The following is a 24,915-nucleotide window of genomic DNA, read 5'->3' on the forward strand; positions in this document are numbered from 1 at the left end:
AATACGTTTGGTTGTTTGAATTTCTAGTCGGGATAAGATACGAGACTCAAAGGTTTTATTATATTCTATCCATTATTTGGTGAATCACGATAATAAAATCGAATGGTTTCATATCATATCCATTATTTAGTATGACCGACATATTGAAGTAAAGGAACCTAGAAATATACAAATGGAGATTATGAGAATTTCTGTATGATTTCTCGCTAAAGAAATCACAAATGCACAAACAGAGATAACCCATATTGATATATTCATGATTAGTGTATGATCAACATCTTGAACATGTTTGACAATGACAATAAATGTAAACGGGTTACAACAACATCTATGTCGCCCAACGAACGTAAATCCTAGTAAAAGAGAGAAAAGGTCATTATTCACCTTCACGATTTCAAAAAGTATAATTCTTTGACTTTCTCGCTACTTTCGTGAAACTTCGACATAAACCACAAAAGTACAAAAAAAAAAAAAAGTATTTGGACTCTTTTGCTGCTTTCATGGGCCTTTTACGTAAACTAGAGAACTATGGAGGAGCGGGAATTTTAACTTTTTAGTCGTTTTCGTGGAGCTTTGACATGAATAAAGAATTACAAATGAGTCATGCAGCTTCCACATGAACAAGAGATACGAAGAAAAGGAGATAGGGTGAATTAGAAAGATATGTTTCAAGTTTGACTCCGTTCATTTACAATCGGGATTCTTCTACTTTGTTTCATCTTTTTATTTTCCCATTATTTTTCGTCTCTTTTTGTCTTATCCCTGCCATCATTCCTCAATAAAGACTTTATTAAATGATAAACTATACTAACAACTTGAAATATGTAACAAATAAAGATACTACACAATTTATAAATACACAGACTATATATTATAAAATAGAAATGAATTTCAAATACATAAATAAGAAAATGAAATTGTCCAATTTAATTTGGTATTTGAATTTTACTATTTATATCAGAATTCCAAATGCAATTTTATATTTAATTATTGTTTTAAGTTTCTTAATATAAGGAGCTTGGTATTTTGGAGAAATAGCTTGTTTTGTCATGGATATAAGAAATCCTATCTTTTTTTATCCCACCTCCCCATGACATATTTTATTTGAGTTATATCCCTCTTATATCCGACTTTATCATATCTTGAGCAGGAATGAAACAATGGATATTACAAATTTTATCGTATCTCGACGTTTGTCCTGGACCAAACGTGACCTTAAGATATTATTTTCATGAAGACTGGAGACACTAACTACAAAAGTGAATCTTGACACATAAGTATTATTGAAACTTTTGTTTATGTTTATATGCTTCAGTCATCTTTCTTGTGGTATAATAGATTATCTTATGTCACTTTACTATTTTAAAATTTGTAAATAAAAGTGGCATGATATTATGTGAGAATCTAGATAAAAGGGAATGTGAAGTATGTTCACAAGCAAGGATGACTAAGAAAGCGTTCTCGAAGGTAGAATAATCTATAGGTGGAAATCATTACATTGTTACGTTATTTATGAATGCTCTAGATCTATACTCATGTTTATCTTATGAAATCAAAAGATCAAGCTTTTGATGCGTTCAAGATATGCAAGGCTACAGTTTTTTTTTTGGGCCACATAGAAGGCTGTAGTTGCAAATCTAAGGGATGCAAAAATCGAAGTTCTTAGAAGTGATCGGTGAGGAGAATACTTCTCATTAGATTTTTCTTCATTTTGTGAAGAAAAATGACATTGTGCATCAAGCAAGTGCACCTTATGCAACACAACAAGCTAGATTAGCAAGAAAAAAAGAATTAAATTTTGGTAGATATCGTTAACTCCATGATCTTACAAGAAAAATTGCAACAATTTTGTGGGGAGAAGCACTTCTTACTTCATTTCATATTCATACTAAATTTAATAAAAGATATCTCCATATGAATTATGGAAAAGAATAGTACAAATATTTAATTCTTCGAAGCATGTGGATGCTTTGCATATTCTAGGAATTCTTGAACCTAAGCGAATTAATTTAGGACCAAGTACATGAAGAAGTGTGCTTGTTGAATGTGCTGAAAATTCTAAAGCTTATTGAATATAAATGTTGAATCTAATAGTATTGTGGAATTAAGAGATGCTGCATTTCACAAATTTCCTAAAGATTCAAGTGATAAATTAGCATATTCACAAACTACAATTGACGCAAGCAATCTTTCATCAAGTAAAAGAAAACTGCTTGACGTGAGTTGATGAGAAGTCAAATAATAAAGAAAACGAAAGATTTTAGTTCTGGTTTTGTATCTCTCCTGCCATAAAGAGATGGTGAAAATGTTATGAATGAATTGCCCATGTCTTTTTCATTTGGATGAAGATCCAATAACATCCAGCGAGGCAATGACTTCTAGATATGCATAATTTTGAAAGAAGCAATTAATGATGAAAAGGGGACAGAAGAAGAATTCTTAATGCTTTGTTAGATCGTTTAAATGAAAATTTTCGGTGTTACACAAATCCCATTGGCACTGGAATGCCTTGGAGATCAACTACAATATAGACAAATGAGGTAGATACAGAATTACTGCTTTGGAATATCATGATTAATTAGAAAAATCTGTCTTTAAGCAAGTGGAAGAACTCCAAATATATGCTGGCAAACTTAAATGCCTTATGTTTGAAGTTTCAGACCCTCTTCAAGTTGCTGCAATTATTCCAAAATTGCATTCATCTAGGATTTTTTATTGAAATAAATTTCTCCACACGATTGAAGACTTGATCGGGGATAATTTAATAAAGGGTTAATACCACAAAAAACTCTAAACTAGTACACATATAATAAATTTATCCCGAACTAATTTTTTGACCACTAAAAATCACAAACCGGTACATATGTGACATATTTACCCTCCGTTAGTTTTCATTAAATTTTACTGTCAAATTGCTGCGTTGGATGGCATGTAGTAGTCAACGAGTGTACCAATTTCGAGTTTTTACCCATAGTTTGTCACATGTGTACACCTGTGACAAATCTTGACGTTGGCTTGCAACATGAATATGGTCGACAATTAATTACCGATAAGATTGTTCCAATAATTTACTTTATGAAAAATAATAATTTAGCCGATCCATTCACGGAGGGACTCTCGAAATGTTTAATTAGCAATCATAAGAATGATTTTAGACCTATTGATAAGAGTCAACCACAGTGAAAATCCAACTTTATAATTTCTAATGAAAATCTCAAAGTTCAATGGGCAACAACACGCTATTGTATCTTGACAGTGATCAAGTACTAAGGCACTAGGTTAGTACTCGTGACAAGTTAGGAGGATGAATGTAGAAACATTTTAATGAAGTCCAAGGTTTTAGCAAGTCAATACTAGGGTAATAAGTTAGAGACTTCACATATATGAACATAAAAAGTGGTGCCGCTTTTAATAAAAGTCGGATGAACTTTTGTAGATATTCATGAATCTAGGAGGGAGCACAAGGTCATAAAAGTGCTAAGACATAGGAAATTTCTAACCTAATGTGTGTAAACTTACTGCGATAATACGATTAGCAATGATTTAAAGTTTTATCTACCACTGATTTCGTTAAAGCAATTGTTTACACTAATTGAAGGTCAAATCTTAATAGATACCTTCTTATTGTATGAATTTATGTAAATTAGTATATATAGCAAACTAATCAAGGGATTGTCAAAATAGTCTGTTATCGTGAAAGAGGTGATTGTTCGACATGAAAAAAAGGCGATTATTGAATATGAAAAGAAGTTATTATTCATGTGAAGAGAAGTGATGGTTGACCATGAAAAGTGGTGATAGTGGGGATAATGTACTATTTTCAAGAGATGTGTTAATTGGTTGCCCGTAAATGCGACCAAATCGTACATCGTTCAAGACACATGTTCAAGAATAGCAGCATCCTCCTTTTCATGACTTTCGCCTCTTAACGAAATTCGATCGTACCGCATTTTTTTCGAGTTAATAGTACTCGTGTCGAGCAAAATCAGCGTCCTTTTCTTAGTAATTTTCCCTCATATAGGTATCAACATATTGCTCGCACTGATCAGATTTTTTTAACCACACTTGTTTGTGACTTCTTTTCCATCTGTTGGACTATCTCTTTCAAATGACGATGCTGTACATTCAATTCGAGCCTTATGGAGTCCAGCATTCATAATTTATATGTGAATGATCTACTGTAAGATGTTTTTAGCTTCGAAAACGGGTCAAAATTTAAGTTGTTGCTGAATCCATGTGCAAACAAGAGACGATTTGGTAACCTGAAACATCCGCATGGGTTTGGTAGATCATCGGGATCGAAAACTCGGGCGACATGAACACTGTGTCTATGGGGTGCATCCTCATCCTTCATTCACTCGACCTAGATCATTGTGGCATTGTACGAGGCACAGTATCACGAACAATTTCTCTAGTCTCTAAACTTTTGAATCATTCGCACGGTAAGACATAACTGAAAACAATACCTCGCCAAAATCGTTTGAGATGCAGTACAACGGGAAATCGAATCGTTCATCTGAGTTATAACAGTGCACAGTGCAGGTACTTCTCCTTCTATGCATGACTCAGGCCGCAGTTGGATGATACAGTTGTCCTTTCACTTCGGCCTATAGAAGCAGTCCGGTTCATGCTGAAAGACATCATAGTAAAAGATGTGCGTTGTAGTGGTCCACATACTATTAATTGATCTTGATCAAAGACAATGAATCTTGCCGCAAATTTCTTTTCTTCTCAAGAGAGAAAAAGGAAACGAATACGTCAATATTGACTTAACAGGTTTCTTCTTACATTTACTTACTTTCAGCTGTACCCGCATCTTAGAACTTGTCCTCTTCTTGGCACCAGGCTACACCCACAAGAGAACAAAGGAGAGGACAAGATAAGGTCATGAATTGTTGCATTCCTGAGGAGGATCATAAATGATTAAATGGGCTCTTGGCAGGCAACAGTACAATTTGGTGTTCTGTTCTTCAGCGAAGTTTAGTGCGATACCATTATGTGCCCCATCCGTTTGGGCTCTCCTGCCTATCCTCTTGCAGGAAAAGAGACTTGCAATTATGCCGCGGTCGCTGATAACTGTTCCAATGACCTTGACTCGAGCAGATGCACCAGGAGGCATGTGCGCGCTCAAATCATCATCGACATCGCCCCTAGGATCGAATGGGCACACTCGTGAGGTCTGCTGAATTGCGGGATTCGCATGAACCGGGTGCACACAACCGCGTGGTCTACAATGAAGGAATTTGAAGAAACATCAATCGCAACTGTCTTGGGCATGAGATACCTGATTACTAGTCCCCATTTTGAAAATGGTCTAACCGCACCAAGCCTGTAGAACGAAACAGTTTTCCGAGCCGATTTTCTCTCTACGATGTTTAGGCTGAGCAATGAGTATCTCCTAGACCGTCTGTCTCCAAAGCGAAAAAGCAATGGCCGTCTTCGCCCCACAGACACTTTATTTAGAGACCTAACACACAAGCAAGCAAATCGCAATATGGAGGGATATGTTTGATATGTATAGAATTTCTGATAATTTGTGCCTTTTGATGTTCTACTTCTTCCTTTCTGAAGTTTCATCCATATGCGTAGTTTGTGCTATTACGGTGGCTAGGCAATAAACCCGCATAAATTGAGATGACTTAATGTATATATATGCATATCGCGTTGAAATTGCTGTAACTCTCTCATTTACCTCCTTAAAAGCCTACTTATGCGCTATCGGCACGAGCCGACCCATACTACTACGCACGCCATGAGTAGGTATCGAAATACAGATATTTGACCATGCTTTAATCTATGAAGTTCGAAATTTGGGATGATCTGATCACTTCTTTTTCTCGGTCTGCATAGTTCGGGAAGGCGAGCGAGACGAAATTTTTTTGACATATTGCATGATAAAGTCGGGATACAGACATGGAGGCAAGGAAGCAACTTCCACCAACCCTTAGTCCATCATTGTCTTCCACCGTCTTGAACCCTCACAACAAATCCCAAACTCAGTTCCAGCTGCTGGATAAGATAATGTTGGTTTGATTTTAAGGTCTTCAGAACCCAACAAAGGCAAATTTTTTTCACTAATTGATTGGTTGTGTGAGTTATCCTCGTGGAAGCATCCACTTTTTGCACAAATCATGCGGGTTTGAATCATCAAATCAAGGGGTCCCGTGCAAAAATCACAGTCAACAGAGGGGGAGATGGTTGATATAATGGAAAAACTTTATGATCAGTCTCATCAAATTGAAAACATGGGCTTCCAATGAGATGAAAGCACCCACCTATGTTTTCTTTTTTCCTTTCGCGATAATTGCACAGGAAATTCTAAAATTTGTCTCGAACATGCAATCAAGTTCTAAAACTTTTAAAATGTGCAATCTGATTTTAAAACTTAAGATGAAAGTACAATCGAATCGTAAAACTTTCAAACAGTGCAATCAACAGAATGACTTGATTTCACCAATTGATAAAGTTTAGAACTTAATTACACTCTTGTGATAAGTTTTAGGATTTACAAATATATTTATCCTATTTCTTTTTCTTTTCTCCCCTCGGGATAAGGAGACAACAGCCTCCCCCCCTCGCTCTCTCTCTCTCTCTCTCTCTCTCTCTCTCTCTCTCTCACAACACAGCCACGTTTTGGCTTTTTCAGATTTCATCAGAACTGCTCCTTCAATAATAGCAAACAACACAGATAAAGAATCATCCCTGCAAATCAACTGAACAAGGGTTACTGTTGCAGGAGCCGTGGAGGCATCCAGAGAGCGAAACCTAAGCAAACCGGTGTCATGTCCCGCAGAGTGGAAAAACGTTGCAGAGCCATGGGGGCATCCAGAGTGCGAAACCTAAGCAAACTGGGGTCATGTCACGCAGAGTGGAAGATGTACATCATGTTCTGTTCTGTATTGGAAAAAAGAGAAAAAAAAAACTGAGAAATAAAGATGGGAAAAGTTCCAGTTGCTGCTCAGCTTTAGGGCCATAGCAACACACAAACTGAGCTCAGACCACTCATCTCCCCATATGGATGATGACACCCCACATCACTTCTTGGCTGAGATCACCGTCCACGAGATATTTTTATTTGACAGCATAAGGAGATAAACGAACAATTAGACTTTCTTTTTCACCATCCCAACTGTCAAAATTCTACCTACACCATGACCCTAGAGAGGTACTAGCAAAGTTCTTTCTTTTTCTCTCTCTATTCTGATTCTTGAATTTTCTTGTTTAGGCTTTAAAGAAAATATCCCTTCAGAGACCAAACCTTGCGACAGATAAAGAATATGTTGCTGATACGGAGGAGACATCAGTAGAAGGGTATGATGAGAGAAGCGTTCTGATGAGCTCAACCACCAATTTTTGCTTTCTTTTTTCCTTTTGGGTTAGGGGGGTTACAGTACAAGGCAGCACCACATGGAAATGAAAGCACTCAAAGGGCAATGACATCTTTTAGGGTTCATATGCATTCACCATCATCACTCCAATGTGGTACATTCAACCCATCTTTTTCCATGGTTATCGTCTTCTATTGATAGCAACCTGAGAACCACCCCAGTTTGTTTCCCCCCCATTTCATGTGGTCCTGGGTTATTATGCCAGCCTAAAAGGGTCTGTCTCAGCTAGAGAGAGAGAGAGAGAGAGAGAGAGAGAGAGAGTTTCTTTTTGCTTAGTGGCAAGGACGGCATGTATAAATGGCAAGAAAGGAACACCTAAGAAAGGGATAGCAGTAGTCTGGCAAAAGAGAGAGGGGGGCTTTGCTTCAATTGTGGGCCGGACTATTGCCATTTTGGAAGAGAGATGACATGGGGCAAACAGTAGTTAAGGCAAGGAGGATTGACTGGCTAGGGTTTCGCAATGCCTCAGCCATAAATACAAAAAGACCAGAGCAAGAATCATCCCTGCGTTGCCAACTTTAACACAAGAATACTCATTTCTTGTAAGGGTAGTCTAGAGTTTCAAACACAATTGGTGAAAAGCAGCAAGGGGGAAAAAAAAAACATCAAAGGAGACATGATTAAGGAACTTGTACCTACGTGATGCCAGTTAATTAAGTCCTCAAAAGTCTCAAATACCCTCACCAGATCAAGTACAGGCTAGAGAGAGAAAGAGGGAGACTAAAAGATAAGCACGCATGGAAAATAACCCAACAGCATGCTCCATAAGAATTGATGGATGTGAGAGGGAGGAGAGAGAGAGGGAGAGGAAAGTTTCTCTTTTTAGTGAAAGCGACTTGCGTAGACTATAGTCAAAGAAGAAATGCCTCCCTCCCGGCAGGCTCAGCCCTTCAAATAATTGTCCTCGTCTTCGGCTAGGACTCGCCACGTGGAGGCTGAAATTGTGGACAGAATTTTCAAGCACAACAATTTTATCCCAACACCAATGGGGAAAAGGCTTCAGCAATTGCTTGATGAGCAGCTGCAAAAGGATTTCGTGAACGAAATATCTCAATAGGTAAAGTTGGTCATTTTTAAATATTTTCTTTCTCGGCTGTACAAAGAGTATAGTATGAGAATCTCCTTATCAAATAACACGTATCCAATAATATCTAGCGTGATATTCTACATAGTCATGTAACATGACCCACGAATTATAGCATACTTGATGAAATTGATTCTATAAGCATACTCTAGGGCACGTGTTAAGTAATTAATTGAAGGCATTCTGTATCATTTTGTGAATTGGCTTGTCTATATCATATATAGTCGATGTCTAGAACGTTAATTCATTCTTTGTGAAAATATGCTTAACAAGTATTTTCATACCACTCCTGATAGTACCCTATAAAAAATTGTGCAACATAGACTACACATATTGTGAAGAAAGTTAGTGATTGAAAACCGAAACTATTTTGGTTTAATTACTTAGCAAGTATTCTAGAGACACTCTACTAAAAATAGTTTTAGATAACACATGCAGTTATCCAAAAATGCACACGGGTGACAAAACAATATATCCTAGTTAAGTTGATTTATAAGACAACGCAGTGCGTGTGATTTTACTGGGGAAAGTTCATCAAACCTCTTCGTCACCTGTTAATTATGGTCAATCGAATATGGAGATAGATCAAGCAACGGTATCTACTCTAAGTTGTATGGCAATAAATCAATCTTCCCATAAAGGTCCTAAAGAAAAACCAGTACTTGTCACTAGAAAAAGCAACCCCAATACACAAGAAGGATGTTAAGTACAAAATTGGGAGCACAAGGGCCACAATCTCTCTCATTCTCTCTCTTTCTCTCTCCATCCATGGTGGATTCCATGCAAACTCTCTTGTCGATTTGAGGGGGCTTGAGAGCATGAGCTGAGGGAGTATCAATGTCAATCTATCCCACCAGCTAACGCGTGAAGTGGCACATATACTAAGTCTTTCCTATCCACTCAACTCTGCTCCACAATTAAGACTGCCTGTGTTTTTCCCCAGCTTTCCTTTTCATGCTCCAAAGTTCAAAGTGCCAACCTTTTTTTTTTTTTTTTTTGCTCCAGCCAAAAGATTTTGAAAAAAGACGACTCTTCGTCTCCAAATATATTCCCACAGTCTCTGAGTTCTCCATCTCTCTCTCTCTCTCTCTCTCTCTCATGGACACAATGGATATTGCCTCTCTTCTCCATCACCCGCCGTCTTTCTCAAGCTTTTGGCCCTTTTGCCTTCAAAGCTAAAGTAGGCAAAACACCTCAATCCACGAAAATGTAGCTTGGAGCTCTACTACATGTACTTAGTAAAATTCTCCCTAGAGCTCTAGCTAAAAGCAAGCAAAGGAGGAAGAAAGAAAGGAGAGAAGGAGCTGTAGTTCTTGGGAGCCTCTCTCTCTCTCTCTCTCTCAATCCATTTGTTGTCTTCGTGCAGATATTTGAATTGGGTTGAAAGGGATGGAGCTGTTCCTATAGATATAGTACTTTCTTTCTTTTTATGTCACTTTCCAACTGTAACGGAGAGCCAGCTGCCAAGTCTAGGGTTGTGCTTCGTGCAAAATCTCAGCTTAAGGCCCAAAAATGTTCCCCTCAGACAGCAATGGCATTGACCCCATCTCTATTTGGGATGGCCACAAGCAGCAGCCCCTTTCAAGTGATGCCGTCCCAAGCTCCAAACAAGAAGACCACCTTGTTTCTTTCTTCAACTTTCCCTCTCCTTTCCCTCACTACTATGAAGATGACAGCTCCTTTCTTGACCTTGACCTATTACTTCCGCAGCCACAACGACCAGTAAGTAGTGACGACGCTGCAGTGGTAGCTAATACACTCACGAACATGGTGGATCTGGACAACAACGTCAATGTAAATGAAGCATCAGGAGGAGGAGGAGGAGGCATTTTGAAGAAGAAACATTCCACGCCTGAACCAGTCCCTAGAAAGAGAACCTCGAAAAAGGATCGGCACAGCAAGATTTATACTGCTCGGGGTCCGAGAGATCGAAGAATGAGATTGTCCCTCGAGGTCGCCCGCGATTTTTTTGATCTCCAAGACATGCTGGGATTCGACAAGGCGAGTAAAACTGTTGAGTGGCTGCTGTTACACTCCAAGCCTGCGATCAAGGAGCTTTCGAAAAGCATTGCAAAGATGAACAACAGTTGCACTGCCGGTAGCGCATCTTCTATGTCAGAGTGCGATGTGGCGTCAGGAATTGATGAGGCGGCCGGTAATGGGGATCACTCGGCCAGTGTCACTCAAGACAAGCCGCCGCCGATTAAGGAGAAAAAGACCAGGATATCCCGCAGGAATTCGTTTTACCTGCTTGCAAGAGAATCGAGGACAAAGGCGAGGGCAAGGGCGAGGGAGAGGACAGCAGAGAAGCTGTGGATGCGAAGACTCGATGGACCAAAACCATATAGTGAAGCAATGAAGACCGACTTGAACAAGAGTAGTAGTCTGTATGAAGCTTGTGAAGAATCTGGTATCCAAGGTAGCAACAACGTGAGAGCTGCCTCCGACTTTCTAGCTCAATCTGAAGAGCCACAGGAGGAGGAGAACTTAGGAACAACAGGACAGATTGTTGATGATTCTTTGGCGGGCAGTTGGAGCTCACCTTTCAGTTTCAACCATGTTACAAGCACTGGTTTCTCCCAAGAGGTCAGTTTTGAAACACATTTATTTCATCCACAAAATACCGACGCAATACCGAATTATGTATAGCTCTAGCTTGTATGGTGTTGTAATAAGTGCACTTACATGTGATTCCAAACTATTTGATCGAATTTACTTCCGATTGATCTTATTTGCAGCATGAGTTCAGAGAGCTTCATCTCTTCGTCAAAACGTGGGATACCTACAACAGTCTGTATCAGTGCTAACGGAATTATGGGTATAGTCTCGAACCTTTAATGGCAGCTGAATAAATACACGCTGGTAGAAATTGATGAGGCTTCTTTCTTTGTGCTTGGAATGTGTTATAGGCATGTGTGTCGCAATTGTACAACTTATGTGTGGACTAGTGTGTTCCTTCAGTGAATTGTCTGCAATAATATGTGCTTCTCCTATGCCTGACTGGAAATGAAGAACCTAGATGCATACAATTTGATCCAGAAAGGAAAGATATGGAAGGCTAATTCTCAGGTCAAGATATATTTTCCACGATTTATCTAATGCTTCGCTTGTTGAAAACCCTTATTTTATCGTTGTCTACTCTGTAGAATTTCGAAATAAAGCAATCTGGTGTATCCATTTCATGGAAGAACACAGCTTTTAAGAAGTGATTGACTAGACAAAGGGCACTTAAGCTTTGTCCACTATCCAATGAACTTGTGTTTCACCAGAGTCCACATACGGAGAGAAATATCATTATTGTTTGAATACTGTTACAGTTGCAGATGCAGATTGCCTAAACTAATAAAAATCAAAGCACACACAATTGCAAACCACATGAAAGAGATGCAATAGAAGAACATAAAATGGAGATGAAATTATATACCTCGGTAAGTGCCCCAGATGCTTCTCCATGAAAATCTTCTAATGGTCGATATAATTTGAGACGAATTCAAGAGTATTATGCTACTCAAATAGCAATCTATTCATATTCTCTTTCTCAGAATGATGTTGCTGTGACAATCAAAAGAAAGTTTCAGTATGGAAAAGCATATTGTAGAGGAAGGAATTCACATCATTTAATCGGTACATGTGATCTTATGATGAAACCAAGGAGAATAAAACAGATACTAAGAAAATTAGGCTGATAATTGGAAATCTCTGACAGTAAGACCTTCCAAAAACATGATTTCAGTACATCGGGAAAAGTGTGAGCTGTGTGTTACTTCATGTGGTGGTTTGCCAACGCAAGAAACACATGATTGATACTCTCAACTGCTGATGATCAAATGCACGCGGATGTCAGAAAATGTAAAGCTAAGATGATCTAGTGATCACTTAAAGCATTGTCACGGTTGACCAGAAAAGAAGAGTTCCATTACTTGTTATTGATTCTGCTTTGAAAGCGATGAGCCCCTACTGATCCTCAGCACCTTTATGCACCTCAGCACTTAAGTGGTTAGGGTTGGATCCTCGTAGCTAGTTTAATTGGCTAGAGTATGTAAAGAATGACACCATTTCTGAGTTTGTTTTATCCTAAGAACGTCTTTGAACTAAAGAGTGCACGATCAACATGCTTTAGCCTTGATAATGATTGTTTGGCAAGGAATCAAGGAATTACCGTCCATCGTGCCACAATTAGATAAGATCAATATACATATCTTGTGGCTTTCTTTTCCAAATACCAAACGCTGTAGACTCAATATCCAGAATTTTAGTTTGTATCTCCTATTAGCTACTTCCCCTAAACGTAGATATGTCTGAACCATCGAGATACTAGCACATGATACTCCTGCATAATGTAAACCAGGTATTTCCAACAAAGAAAAGATGTTCGTCACATCTTTAGAGATGAAAGACTTCTGCGTGCATTTCAGAAACTATTTGTTCGAAAGAGCACACGAGGGCACCAATTTACCTGTCAATTCGCAGCTACTGCTTTACGAACATTGATACCAAAACAAAGTAAAATAAGCGGGAGTTCAAAATGATAAATTAGCATTGGTCATCTTGTCACAAACATCAGACAGTGAGCTTTTCACTGTCACATTTCGGTGACTAAACTTTTGGATGTGTTTAAGCATATACTCAAGTTGCATTCATCATACTTCTGGTTACCTAATTAGGGGAAGCTTGAGTAGAATTGGGGGTTTGTGACATAATAGCCAACCAATCAACACAGACAATCAGTTGAGAATATTCATCAACTTCATTCACGACTGGGATCAGCAATTATATTTACCTTTGTTTCTCTTTTCTTTCCCATATGCCATTCAGGAGACTTTTTATCCCGTCATTGCGTTTAGACCCTGACAAAATTGAGAAGCAATGGGTTTAAATGCGAGGCATGGCAAATAAATGAAACCAATGTCATAAAACGACCTACAAGATACATGAAAATATTGGACTCTACCATGCATTCTCTAATAAATTAAGCATCGTAGCCATGACGTCATGAATTGCGAAGAACTACAAACATGATAAATATCAATCACATAGGATTTGGATTGCTTTTCATCTATGCTACGTTACCAATTTCAGAATATAGATCTTGTACAACCAATTCGACTTCTTAAATAACAACAATCAATGTAAATAAGGTTAATCTTTCAATGGCATCGTCCGAGAAGCTGGGCGGATCAAACTCATGATGGCAAAAAATATCTGGCATTTCCAATAAGATCTCAATATTGTCTATACCACTAAGAAACAAAGCCAATTTGTCCATTCTTCATCCTATATAAGGATTCAAAGCAATTTCAATTTCTTCCTCAGGAAAGGAAACGGTATGACTCGCAACTAGTAATGCCCTTGAATTCTTATTCGCGAATGAATTGGGAAAGCCAATAGAAAGAATCGATTCTGACTTGGTAGAGCCGATGCTACTGTTGCTGTTCTTGGGCTAGGTGGAACATGTGTGGAAAAGGAGCAACTTTGCACAGTACTTGCTTACTGAAGCATCGGTGGATGACATTTAGCTCAAGGCATAAAACTACATAAAGATTTTGTCTTCAAACAATTATGATGAAAAACGAATTTAGCAAGCTGAGGTCCACCATCTTTATGTTGTGCTCTGCATTTTGACATGTTTTGATGCTCTCATGATAACGTGGTTTGGTGCTTTTTCAGCCACGCCCCTTGATTTTGCCTTTTGAGACTTATTTGCTATTGCTTTTAGATGATTTTTACCGGAAAAACATAAGTGGCATCTTTGCCGTCTGCTTATAGGGCTTGGCATCATGCTCAAGTCCTTTGATACAAGTTAAGCGCTTGCAAATATCATAGTTGGTGTCTGGTACGATAGCTAAAGATGTCAAAGGCATGAAGAGGAGGCTTATGGGTAGTACAGTAAGGCTGACTTGAGCTGTTTCAGGAAACTCTGTTGCGGAACCCTTCTCAGACTGGTCTTCTCCATTGAATCTAGATCCATTTGGAAAATCATGTTCCATTAACGTTTCTAAGAAGATTCTTAAGGAGACTCGTTAATTTTGACTTCAACTTCTTGTCCTCATCTGTTGTTCTAATGGGACACTCGCACAAGTCACTCCAGATAATGCACTCTTTTTCCAACATTTTACCCTTCGGGTCACTGGTACATGAGACCCAAGCGATACTTTGCATACTCGATGAGGAATATGTGAATACAACCAGATGATACGCATTTACTGGAAATATCAGATTAGCACGTTAGATGGTATCAACGATTTCGAATAGTTACCCCCATTTCCAGACCATACTTTATTGTGAAAATGTCATAGAAAGCATGGAAGGACAAAGGAGCTGCAGGACTTGGGCAATGTTAGCACGGAGTTGATCAGGCAATTTTAAGACGGCCAACACAAAAGTGAAGAAAGGAAGAGTAGAAACTTTTATCAGCCTTAGCATTGTCTATGGTCAGGACAACAAAGTCATGGCAGCTAATTCACTGGCAATAGGGTCTTGATAATTCTCTTGGACATATGATCAGTATAGGTTTATGGGTCCAAGGGTGAACACTATCTGTAGTAAGAGAACGTGTGCGGTAGGCAAGAATTTTGCTATTAAGAGCAATTTACGGTTTCGAAGCCCATCATCTCATCAGTACTAAAGTGTTCCATCAAATTTCTGAACACCCCTTCATTCACTCAACATGAATAGATAATTAGTCTGACGATGAAATTGCTTGCTTCGGCTTTTGTTATCTGAATCTAGAACCTAAACACAATATTCAGCCAATTATAAAATCGGACTTGCGAAGTTTACTTCGGTGCTTCCCAATCTACCTTCAATAAAAATAAAAGATCATTTTCAACCGCACCAGACCAGCGTACATTTTAGTACTAAATTATATCCTCGGCAACGAGTTAGAAATCATTTGATACAAGCTTCCCTGCGGTAGCTTTAGCTGTTAAAAAAGGCGTTGTAGCTTTAATAAGAAATTCGACAAGCATCTCACAGCTGCAGCTGCTTCGAAGCTGCCGTAGCTTTTAGGAAGCTGCCTTCAATGAAGTCACAATGCTTCACAACATAGCTACAACACACTATAGTTCAGTTACAGCTATCCCAGACGCGCTCTCAATCAAGAAACCAAGAGAATTTCGGTTGCCTTCACAGCACAATTACAACATAGCACGGCTTAAGTTTAGTCATAGTTATATGCTTAAGCCGGGCTTCACGGAAATGAAAGAAAAATTGGCATCTGGGCCCTCGTAGTATAGCGCAACTCGTGATTAATTACCGAAGTAATTCTTAAAAATAGGAATAATAACTGGAGGGGAGAAAGAAAAAAAAAAGAAACCTAGATGGCACGAGAAATGCAGACTGACAGTCAACAAGAATTCAGGAGAGAGGAATTCGAATCGATGTTGGTAACTCAAACGATATTGAAGACCCCATGGAAAAAAAAAACAAAATAAAAAGTGGAGTAAAAGAAAGAAAATGCAGAATAAAGTTCCGGCCAGCAAATATCTTAGGAAGAAACATCTAAATCTATCTTGCTCTTCCTCGCCATTATTCGCATGAAGATCTCGAAAGAGTATACTAAAATGGAATCAAATATAGAAAGAAAAAGAGAGGGGGTTGCAGAGGGAAGGAGGAGATAACAGAAGAAAGATCCCTTCATAAGAGTTTCTTCTTTTGGTGTGTAAATCCTCAACTGATCTCGGGCATGTTCAGCCACCGGAATTTTCCATTAGACCTCCTCGGATTTATCAAGTTTACTCAGAAGGAAGAACCAAAGATCAGGCACACCAGGCCCTCAACAAGAGAGAGAGAGAGAGAGCTTTGCAGCTTGGGATCTGAACTTTTATGGAGAATAACACCAAAGCGCTGGTCTCACCAAACCCCACTAAGCGGTACCCTAAGATGGTAGAAACATCTTCTCCAGCTCCTCAAAGACAACTTTTTTTTGTTTTTCCTAGGAAACCCTTTTCAGACAAAATTAGCTACAAGCTGTGGGGTGAAAAAATTGAGAAGATAGCAAAAATATTTTTTAAACCCTAGAAAAGGAGGATGCTGCTACCAATTAATTGGCAGAAAAACACAAAGAAAAAGGAAGAAGATGCCATTAGCAGTCCTTCTCTGGAGATGAGAGAATACTTCACCATTGATGCCAACAGAAAAAGAGACGAGACCCATAGATAATATAGTATTAAGACCAAAACCACCAAACGGTGCCCTAAAATGGTAGAAAGATCTTCTCCAGCTCCTCAAAGAAAATTTTTTCTAGGAAAACATTTTCAGACAAAATAAGCTACAAGCTGTGGGATGAAAAAATTGAGAAGATAGCAAAATTGTCTTTTAAACCCTAGAAAAGGAGGATGCTGCTACCAACCAATTGGCAAGAAAAAAGAAAGGAAGAAGATGCCACAGCTGTCCTTGTCCTGAGAGGTGAGAATACTTCACCGTTGATGCCTACAAGAAAAGAGACAAGACCCATAAAGAATATAGTATATAAGACCCACCACCAAACACAGAGGAAGCTGAAGCTACCAACAAACCCCCCAAAGATGGTCACTTTCGAAAACCCTAAGGAAAGCTCTCGGAGAAGGAAGGCCGGAAGCAGAAGAACAATTCAATTCCAGGGGAAACCAGAAAAGGAAACAAGACGTTTCTTTGCACTTGGCACAGGTTCTGGAAAAGATGCGCATCTCGGAACTGCAACTCGACCATCCAGAAGCAGATACGAAAAGAAAGAGAGAGAGAGAGACGAGTGAGAAACCCTAAGAGATAAAGAAAAAAAAACAGGGGCAGGGATCCATGGAAGAGACTCCCAGAAAGCTCCAAGAATGCTAGTGTGGTTGGACCAATTGGCAGAAGGTGAACTGTGCAAGGCAATGATAGCCAAAGAGGAAGTGACCTATGAGAATAATCAAAAGCCAGCCTATGATCCCTGATAAATAGTGTCCCTCCACGGATTTTACACCGTTGGATCGAAAAAGCAATACTACAATCATCACGTCCAGATATATTGAACGGCTGCGATGAAAAGCCGATATGACTCTTACTTTTGAAAAGCTTCTAGTCGTGCATTGTTTGGACTTCGGAAGAACTTTTGTCTTATTCACACTTTTACACCAGCACCCTCATCTGCCCTAAGTACCGAGGAAATCTGGGGGACTGAACAGAAAGATAAAAAGGATCGCTTCAGATTAAATTGGGGGCACTTCATTTTTTTCGTTTTTCTCTTTCACGTGTAAAATAGACAATTTAATCAGTCTTCATGAATCATCAACAGCTGCGACGATTAGATTTCCCAATACAAAAGAACCCTCCTGACCTTAATTGTATTTAAGAACGTTTCCAGCATCCTTAGGAATCTTTCATTAGATTAAGAATGTTCAAAGCAATGTAAGGTTGTGTCTAGATTTAGCATAAAAGTAATATGATAAAGAAAAATGCTGAGTTGACCGTCCCCCACAAACTGACAATGGCACAGCCAGCTCTCAGCCACAAACGTGTTACGTAAAATACGAACAAGTTTGTGACTGAAATAAATTTTCGGCTGAAAGTTAACCGTCCCACCGTCAATATGTGGGGGACACAAATTGTTGAGTAAGTGTGCATATTCAAGTATTCAATCACAGTTAGCCTCACCTCACGACTAACGCCCTCAAATGTAATTATTTCGCACGCAGTCTCTAATTGAAGAAGCTTTCTCTAATGCCCTTAATAGACTAAAAGCAAAACAGGGCACATTGTTAAGGAAAGAATTTTCCACGATGTGTTACTTTGAGAAATGCCTAAGTTTGAATTTAGAATGAATGAGAGACGTGTGGGACATTATAAGAAGCTGTGTAGACCATTTTAGTTACCATTTTGCTCATATTGATTACATATATGTCGCAATCGTTAAGCTCACAACGATATGTGCTTTATTGAGATTTTGCGCAAAATTTGTTGGTTATTTGGTTGCTCGGTGACTACCAGGCAAGTATCACAGGGCAATTTTTAGCAAAATGCTAATTTCGATTGTAGTTGCTTAGTACTGTACAGTAGGATTTGCTCCATCTATAGTTGTACTAGCGGGCATGAATGAACAGATGAACAAGTTGAGAGCCAGCAGAGTGACTGATTCCTAAACAAGAGAGGAGGATGGCAGAAATGAGACAGCGGATGAGTTCCAAAAAAGAAAAGAAAAGAAAAGACTGACTGTTAAACGTCTCATTACCGGGTTGACTAAACGTTCCTGATTACCATAACATTCTTCATCTAAAAATAATCATTCAAAAAGATTATACATGTTTTCTGCTGTGGAGAAGAGATTTACTGACACAATTAATCGCACGAGGCGCCGACCCTATGCCCAAACCAAATGTAGGACGCCTAAGATAAGAGATGTAGGTTCGAAGACATGTGATTCGAGTACCCGGGATCTTCTAAAAGAAGTTTTCATCACAACCATCCAGTGAGATCCATGAGTCACAGGAACTTCCAATTGATACCAACTTATCAGAAGTAACAGTTTCCTCAAAGGTTCAAAATTTACATGAGGTTCCTTTTGGTTCAGAGTTTTATTAGGCTCTCAATCAACTTTATGGTAGAAAATTAGAAATTCTGCGACTAGCTGTGACGAAATTGGCTTGGACAGTTCGTCGGATTATATTTGGCATGCTCGAAGTGATGCGTTTAGGGGAGGTATCTTCACAGGTTGGCAAGATTGTTAAGTTTGTGATGTTTGCTCCCAAGAGAATTTTATTCACCCACGCACAATTGGATAATTTTCAATTAGTGTTGGTAAGTGTCAAAAGATTATTAGCAACCAAAAAAAAAAAGAGACATTTGACTTTACTTTTCGGGTAACTTGTTGGTTAATTATCAACACTTCTTCTGAAATCACCAGTTTTTTTAATATTCTACAAATTAGTGATTTTTGTACGTGTAATTACCAACACTTATTTGCAGAATTTACCAACATTTTGAATTCAGGAATCAAAAACCAACTAGTTTTAGCCCAATAACTATCATTTCGGATACTTACAAACGTTTAGTTATTTTTTTGAATTCATTAACTTTCAACTGCGTTGTCAATTTTTATTTGCCTTGTTTAGCAGCTCTACATCATTTGCTAACTTTTTTACACTTTATTAATCTAAATTTGCGTAACTCACCAACTTTTTCCCAAAAAATTACTAACTATTATTGGGTTACCAACTCTCATTTTATATACTTACCAACATTTTTCAAATTTTTCTAATCTTTCCAAATTTTCCTATCGTTTACAAACTTTTGTTTACATTTCTTCATCATATCTTAAATTTACCAACTTTTTTTAGACTTACCAACAATTGATTAGAGTTTCTTACCATCTTCTCATATTAAGTCACCCTCTCATTTTAGAATAGAAATTCTCATTCAAATTGTTTACCAGGTCTAGTTTTCTTTTAATTATCGATTTTTCTTATCTCTTATCAACTTTTATTTCCCATTCTTAATTACTCCTAAATTTTTCCAACTCTTATATCAAAGGACAACTCTAATTTAATTGATTTTATAAAAAAAATAAAATTAATTGATGAACCAAATATTCTGTGATTAAGTTATCAACTAGTTACTGGGCTGCCAGTTTCATTTTAGCTAGTCACGAAAATCTATTTAGTCATTTTTTCATTTATCAGCTTTTCTATTTGTTGCTTGATTGGGAATAAAGTTGGTAAATCACCAAATAAATTAAATAATTAAAGGTGTTGGTGACAAAATTGAAAAAAAAATTGCAAAAATAAAATAACCTTTTCTTAAATAAAAAATAAAAGAAGTCGGTAATTTAAAAACCCAATAAATGTAGGTAAGTTACTCAAAGTACAAGTTACTGATGCAAAATTAGCTAAAAATAGTTTGATGATTTTTAAAAATAAACGTTAAATGAGACTCAGTAACCCAAAAACTAGTTGGTAACTTAATCATAAAAAAATTGGTGAGTCACCACGGCAATTTCAGACAACAGTCTTTAGGCAATGCTAACAAAAGTAAATAAAATAAAAGTTGGTAAAAGATAAAAGAAAATTTATTTGTTAGAAATAAGAGAAGTTGGCACTGAAAAATAAGAAATCAAACAAACTTTTGTAACTAACTCGAATAAGAGTTTGTATTTAAAACAAAATCATATAAACATCCATAAAAAAAACTCGAGTAAGAGCTGAGAAGGAAAAAAAGGTTTCCAACTTAATCGAGTAATAATTGGCAATCACTCTAGTTAAATAGAGTTGGTAAATTTAATTTGACAAACAAAGCAAATGAAACTGGTACATCAATAGAAACATCAGCAAATTAAAGAAGAAACAATTAAAGGTTGCTTATAAACAACTCAAATGACAGTTGGCAATCCAAAACTTGTTGGTAACTTAATCGGAGAAAAGTGACAAACAATATAAAAGTTAGTGATCTCATATAATAGTTGGAAATTTTAAGGTGGTCATAAGGAAAAGCAAGTAAAAGTTTCTAATCATTTCACAAGATATAGGAGAAATTGATAATTTTTCAAGACTCAAAACAAATATTAGTAACTGACTCAAACGGTAGTTTTTTTTTTGGTCGACTCAAACAGTAGTTGGTGACATAAGAATTGGTAATTACTCTAACTAAGGTTGGCGATTTCTAAAAACAGTTGGTAAATTTTGACGGGTTGGCAAGCAAGGTAAATAAAAAGTCGGTAACGTCATTAAAAAGTTGGTAAATTTGTCCCCCACAAAAAAAAAATCAGATAAACCTGGGCAAGCAACTCCGAGACCTGGGCAATCAGGACAAGTTGGTAACTCGACGGAACAGAAAATTGGCGAGTCCCAAAAACAAAGATCGGTAAGTTCATGTAACGAGTTACCTGAAAACGTCATCATTGGGCCGGCTAGGCAAAACAGACAGATGAGGCCCAAGTATTATTGGGCCTATTCAGAACCCGGCCCCAGAAGCCCCCATCAGCCTACAAAGGAGTGGTGGGGGCCCATCTTAAATGGAAACGCGAGCGGGCCCCACCGCCGGCGAGCTGGCCTTCGCCGATTTCCGCCGTCCGTGGGGCTAGCCTAGGCTGGGTATAGATATGGTAGTCGTATAGGAATGGGCCTAAGGCCGTGCAAGTAGTGACAAGAAGACCTACTCGTCAAGGCAAAAGGGGTTCCCATGATGACTGTACATTTCAACTGTAGCGTCGGGTAGGGGCCCCGACAGCAACCATAAAACATGAAGACCCAAATCTTTTTGAACAACGATAAAAGAATTCTTATGGTAAACAGAATTTAAACGTCAAAACCAAACCCTACCAATAGAATCTTTGTTTTCCCCGAAAGTACACCAAATCGTGTATTATTTATAAATGAAGAGAGCTAGCGAATTTACTCGGGACTAATCGTAGTACATGTCTTGCCAGCCACTGGCTTTAGGAACTCACCGAACATGTTAATAAAGACGATTTCAAATTTCATAAGCATTGATTGTACGTGACATAAGAAAAGTCGGTGAATTAAAAACGTCTTCGATGCTAAAAGTGTTTCGAAGTACTCAATTAACAAAGGGAAAATGTATTTTTTTTTTTTAAAAAAGCGCCCCTCCGTAGTCTTATTAAATATGTATTTGGTAATGTAACTATTTTCGTTAAATTTTCAATATGTCCAAGGAAAAAATGTTATATCTCCTTTTATTTAACGTAATCAGTACTGGAAATTCATGAGGGCATGTCTGAACTTTAGACCAAATTTTCACCTTCAATCTCTTTTCCAGAACTATGGAGCAGTGATAGCTCCTCTCAAGTTTTTCTGATTTTAACCCATTAATTATTACAAGCATTGGTATCATTGTTAATAGCCATCCACCATGGGCAAACAACAATGGACAGCATTAAGCCCTCGTCTATGAGGCTATTCAAACTGAACGAACCTATTTGACCACAACAAACCTCATTTATTCAGAATTCAAGTTTCATAAATTCACCGGTGTATTTCGATATGATTGATAGCGTGCAATGGCATGTTACGGTTAACGGCAACATATACAAACCCCAGGAAGATGCAAATATGCAATGCTTGAAGCATGAGTAACTAGCGTAACACATGAGAAGTATAAAGTATAGTCAATAAGAAAAATCATAATCAAAATTCAACAATTGCGGGGAAAAAGGAAAAAAAAACTGAGATTAGACGCCAGTACAAAGAAATCAGATGAAACTCAGTTTTGCCATTACTAATTCATTACCGAAAACTTAATATTACCCAGCAACGCTCGTGAAAACGAAGTTTCATGACAAGTTCGATTGATGAGATGATGTTGTGAAACTCATATTGAAATTGTGACAAGAGGGGGTATGGAAGGACTTCACTAACCATTTTCTCTGCCATCCGCTTCAAGCCTTTAGAGATCTTTCAAGGTGCGCAGGTACGTATCGTCTCTCAATTTTGGGTGGGATTTTCATCTGGCACCAGTATTAGAATGGACATCATTAGTAAAAAAAATCAACCTTCAAATTCGTGTTTGAGATGACTAAAAATATGGTGCACTAAGTCTAGATAAGATATTTGCTACTTTCTGGAAGGCCTCGCGGGCGACTTACTTCATGATTTAAGACAAAAAAACTGTACATGCATACGTTGTGTAGCATGTGCGGAATTTGATTCTCCATCTCCATATTTCATCTCAATAGATACCACGTACACATGATGCTGCCGCATGTCCTCATCTTGTTTATCTTGCGATGGTCGCTACTAATGTGGAAACCTTTGGCATGGGACACGAAGTGTGAGAGATGCTGAAAGATCTTAACCCTAGACAGTGCACGCAAAACCATAAGTCCCCATTAACAACGACCAAGAGCCCAATTCCACCTCTAGCTATTTACAGAAGTCAAGTCGCAAAGTGTTGGGCGGGTGTCTGTATGAGTGTGTGTGTGTGAGAGAGAGAGAGAGAGAGTACCTGCAGGCTTTCTAAACCATCTTCTACGTTGAATGCAGGGAAGGACCTTCACACTGAAACTGTGTCAAGAATCACCCTCAAGAAAGTGGAGAAGCTCCATGCACCATCTGGCGAAAGATGTGAACTTAGCTAATGATAGAGGTAGACCGCGACCCGTCAGGCATTAACGCGAAGGAACATGATGCATTAATCAAGGCGTGCCTTTTTTTTTTTTTTGTTTGTCTTCCTTGCGTGCACGACCCCCACACTATCGTCGTGGAGGGAAGAATCGTGTCCAAATTGAGTACGTAGCTAGGTGTACGTAGAACAGTAACACCGACGTGCACAGGATCCCTAGGACAGACTTTTTTCCTTCGTATGGTTGTTATATGGGAAACCGCAAAACCCAGGCTTTCATGACCTATTTGCAGAGTTAGGTGCTTGTAGACAGGTCCGTACACAACACCCGCATGCAACACTTTACTTACTCGGGAGACTCGCCCCAGTTTTACTCTTTGTTGTCTATTTTATTTTATTTTCCCTATTCCATCTTTTTTTTTTTTTAGGGCCTATTCCATCTAATCAGCAAAATCTAGCGATGAAAAGAAAAATAGGAGCACTGAAACCGCTTGTTCAAATTAAAGAAACAGTAGAGTAGGAAGCAAGAAAATGGGTAAAAAAACTATGTTGTACTTACATTGCAAAGGGAAAGAAGCGATAAAAAATTGTAAATTATTTTCATCCGTTACACATTTATCTTAATTTTTTTTTTTGTGACCCCATAAACTCCAAGCTCCTATCTTACACATTTAACCTAATTTTTTTTAATAATAAAATTCCAAACTTGTACATGTATAACGCATTTATCCATTTACACTAAAAATCTCAAAATTATACTCATACGACACATTTATCCCAAACTTATATCTATGTAACATATTTACCTTCCGTCAAATTTTCGTTAAAAAAACACCACTAAAAGTCTTATTTGGCAACCTACATGAATTACGGAAAGCAAACGGTGTTAACGTAACAAAAATATATCAACTTATTTTATGTTTTTCTTTCCTCGTTTTCTTTGACATTGTTATTTTAACTTCCACCTTCATTTTCTTCCTTAGTTTGACGATAGTAACGATGGCAACGGTAAGGGCAGCGGCGGCGAAAACAAAGGAGGAAGGAAAAAAAATTAAAATAAAATCTAGATAGAGGATAAATGTGTGGTGCGAGTTTAAGTTTGGGATTTTAGGTGTCATAAATAGATGAAATTTAGGGTACAAAAGTCACATGGATATAAATCAGGGGTTTTTTGTGTCAAAAAAATGTTTGCGGCAAATGTGTTACACGATTAATAGTATGTCACACCGGTACAAGTTTAAGGCTTCATAAAAAAAAATTAAGGTAAAAGTATCATAATTGGCATAATTTGATGTTTTTGATGGCTTTTACCCATTTTTACCCTGTTCCAAGAAAATGTGATGATACAAAAGTTGCCCTCCTCAACATCTAAGCTTGTATTTTTGACATAGGCCTTACTAGGGAAAACATATTCGA

General features: G+C 38.0%; 1 protein-coding gene across 1 annotated transcript; it reads left to right on the forward strand.

Annotated features, from left to right (window-relative positions):
- The first annotated feature begins 9,161 nt into the window (after positions 1–9,161).
- LOC115746086 (transcription factor TCP12-like) lies at positions 9,162–11,465 on the forward strand. Its single transcript, XM_030681811.2, has 2 exons — positions 9,162–11,058; positions 11,211–11,465. The coding sequence occupies exons 1-2, from the start codon at positions 9,985–9,987 to the stop codon at positions 11,277–11,279; spliced, it is 1,143 nt and encodes a 380-aa protein (XP_030537671.1). The 5' UTR covers positions 9,162–9,984; the 3' UTR covers positions 11,280–11,465.
- The last annotated feature ends 13,450 nt before the right edge of the window (positions 11,466–24,915 follow it).

This window comes from Rhodamnia argentea, chromosome 6 (genome assembly GCF_020921035.1).
Source record: "Rhodamnia argentea isolate NSW1041297 chromosome 6, ASM2092103v1, whole genome shotgun sequence".
NCBI classification, from domain to species: domain Eukaryota; kingdom Viridiplantae; phylum Streptophyta; class Magnoliopsida; order Myrtales; family Myrtaceae; genus Rhodamnia; species Rhodamnia argentea.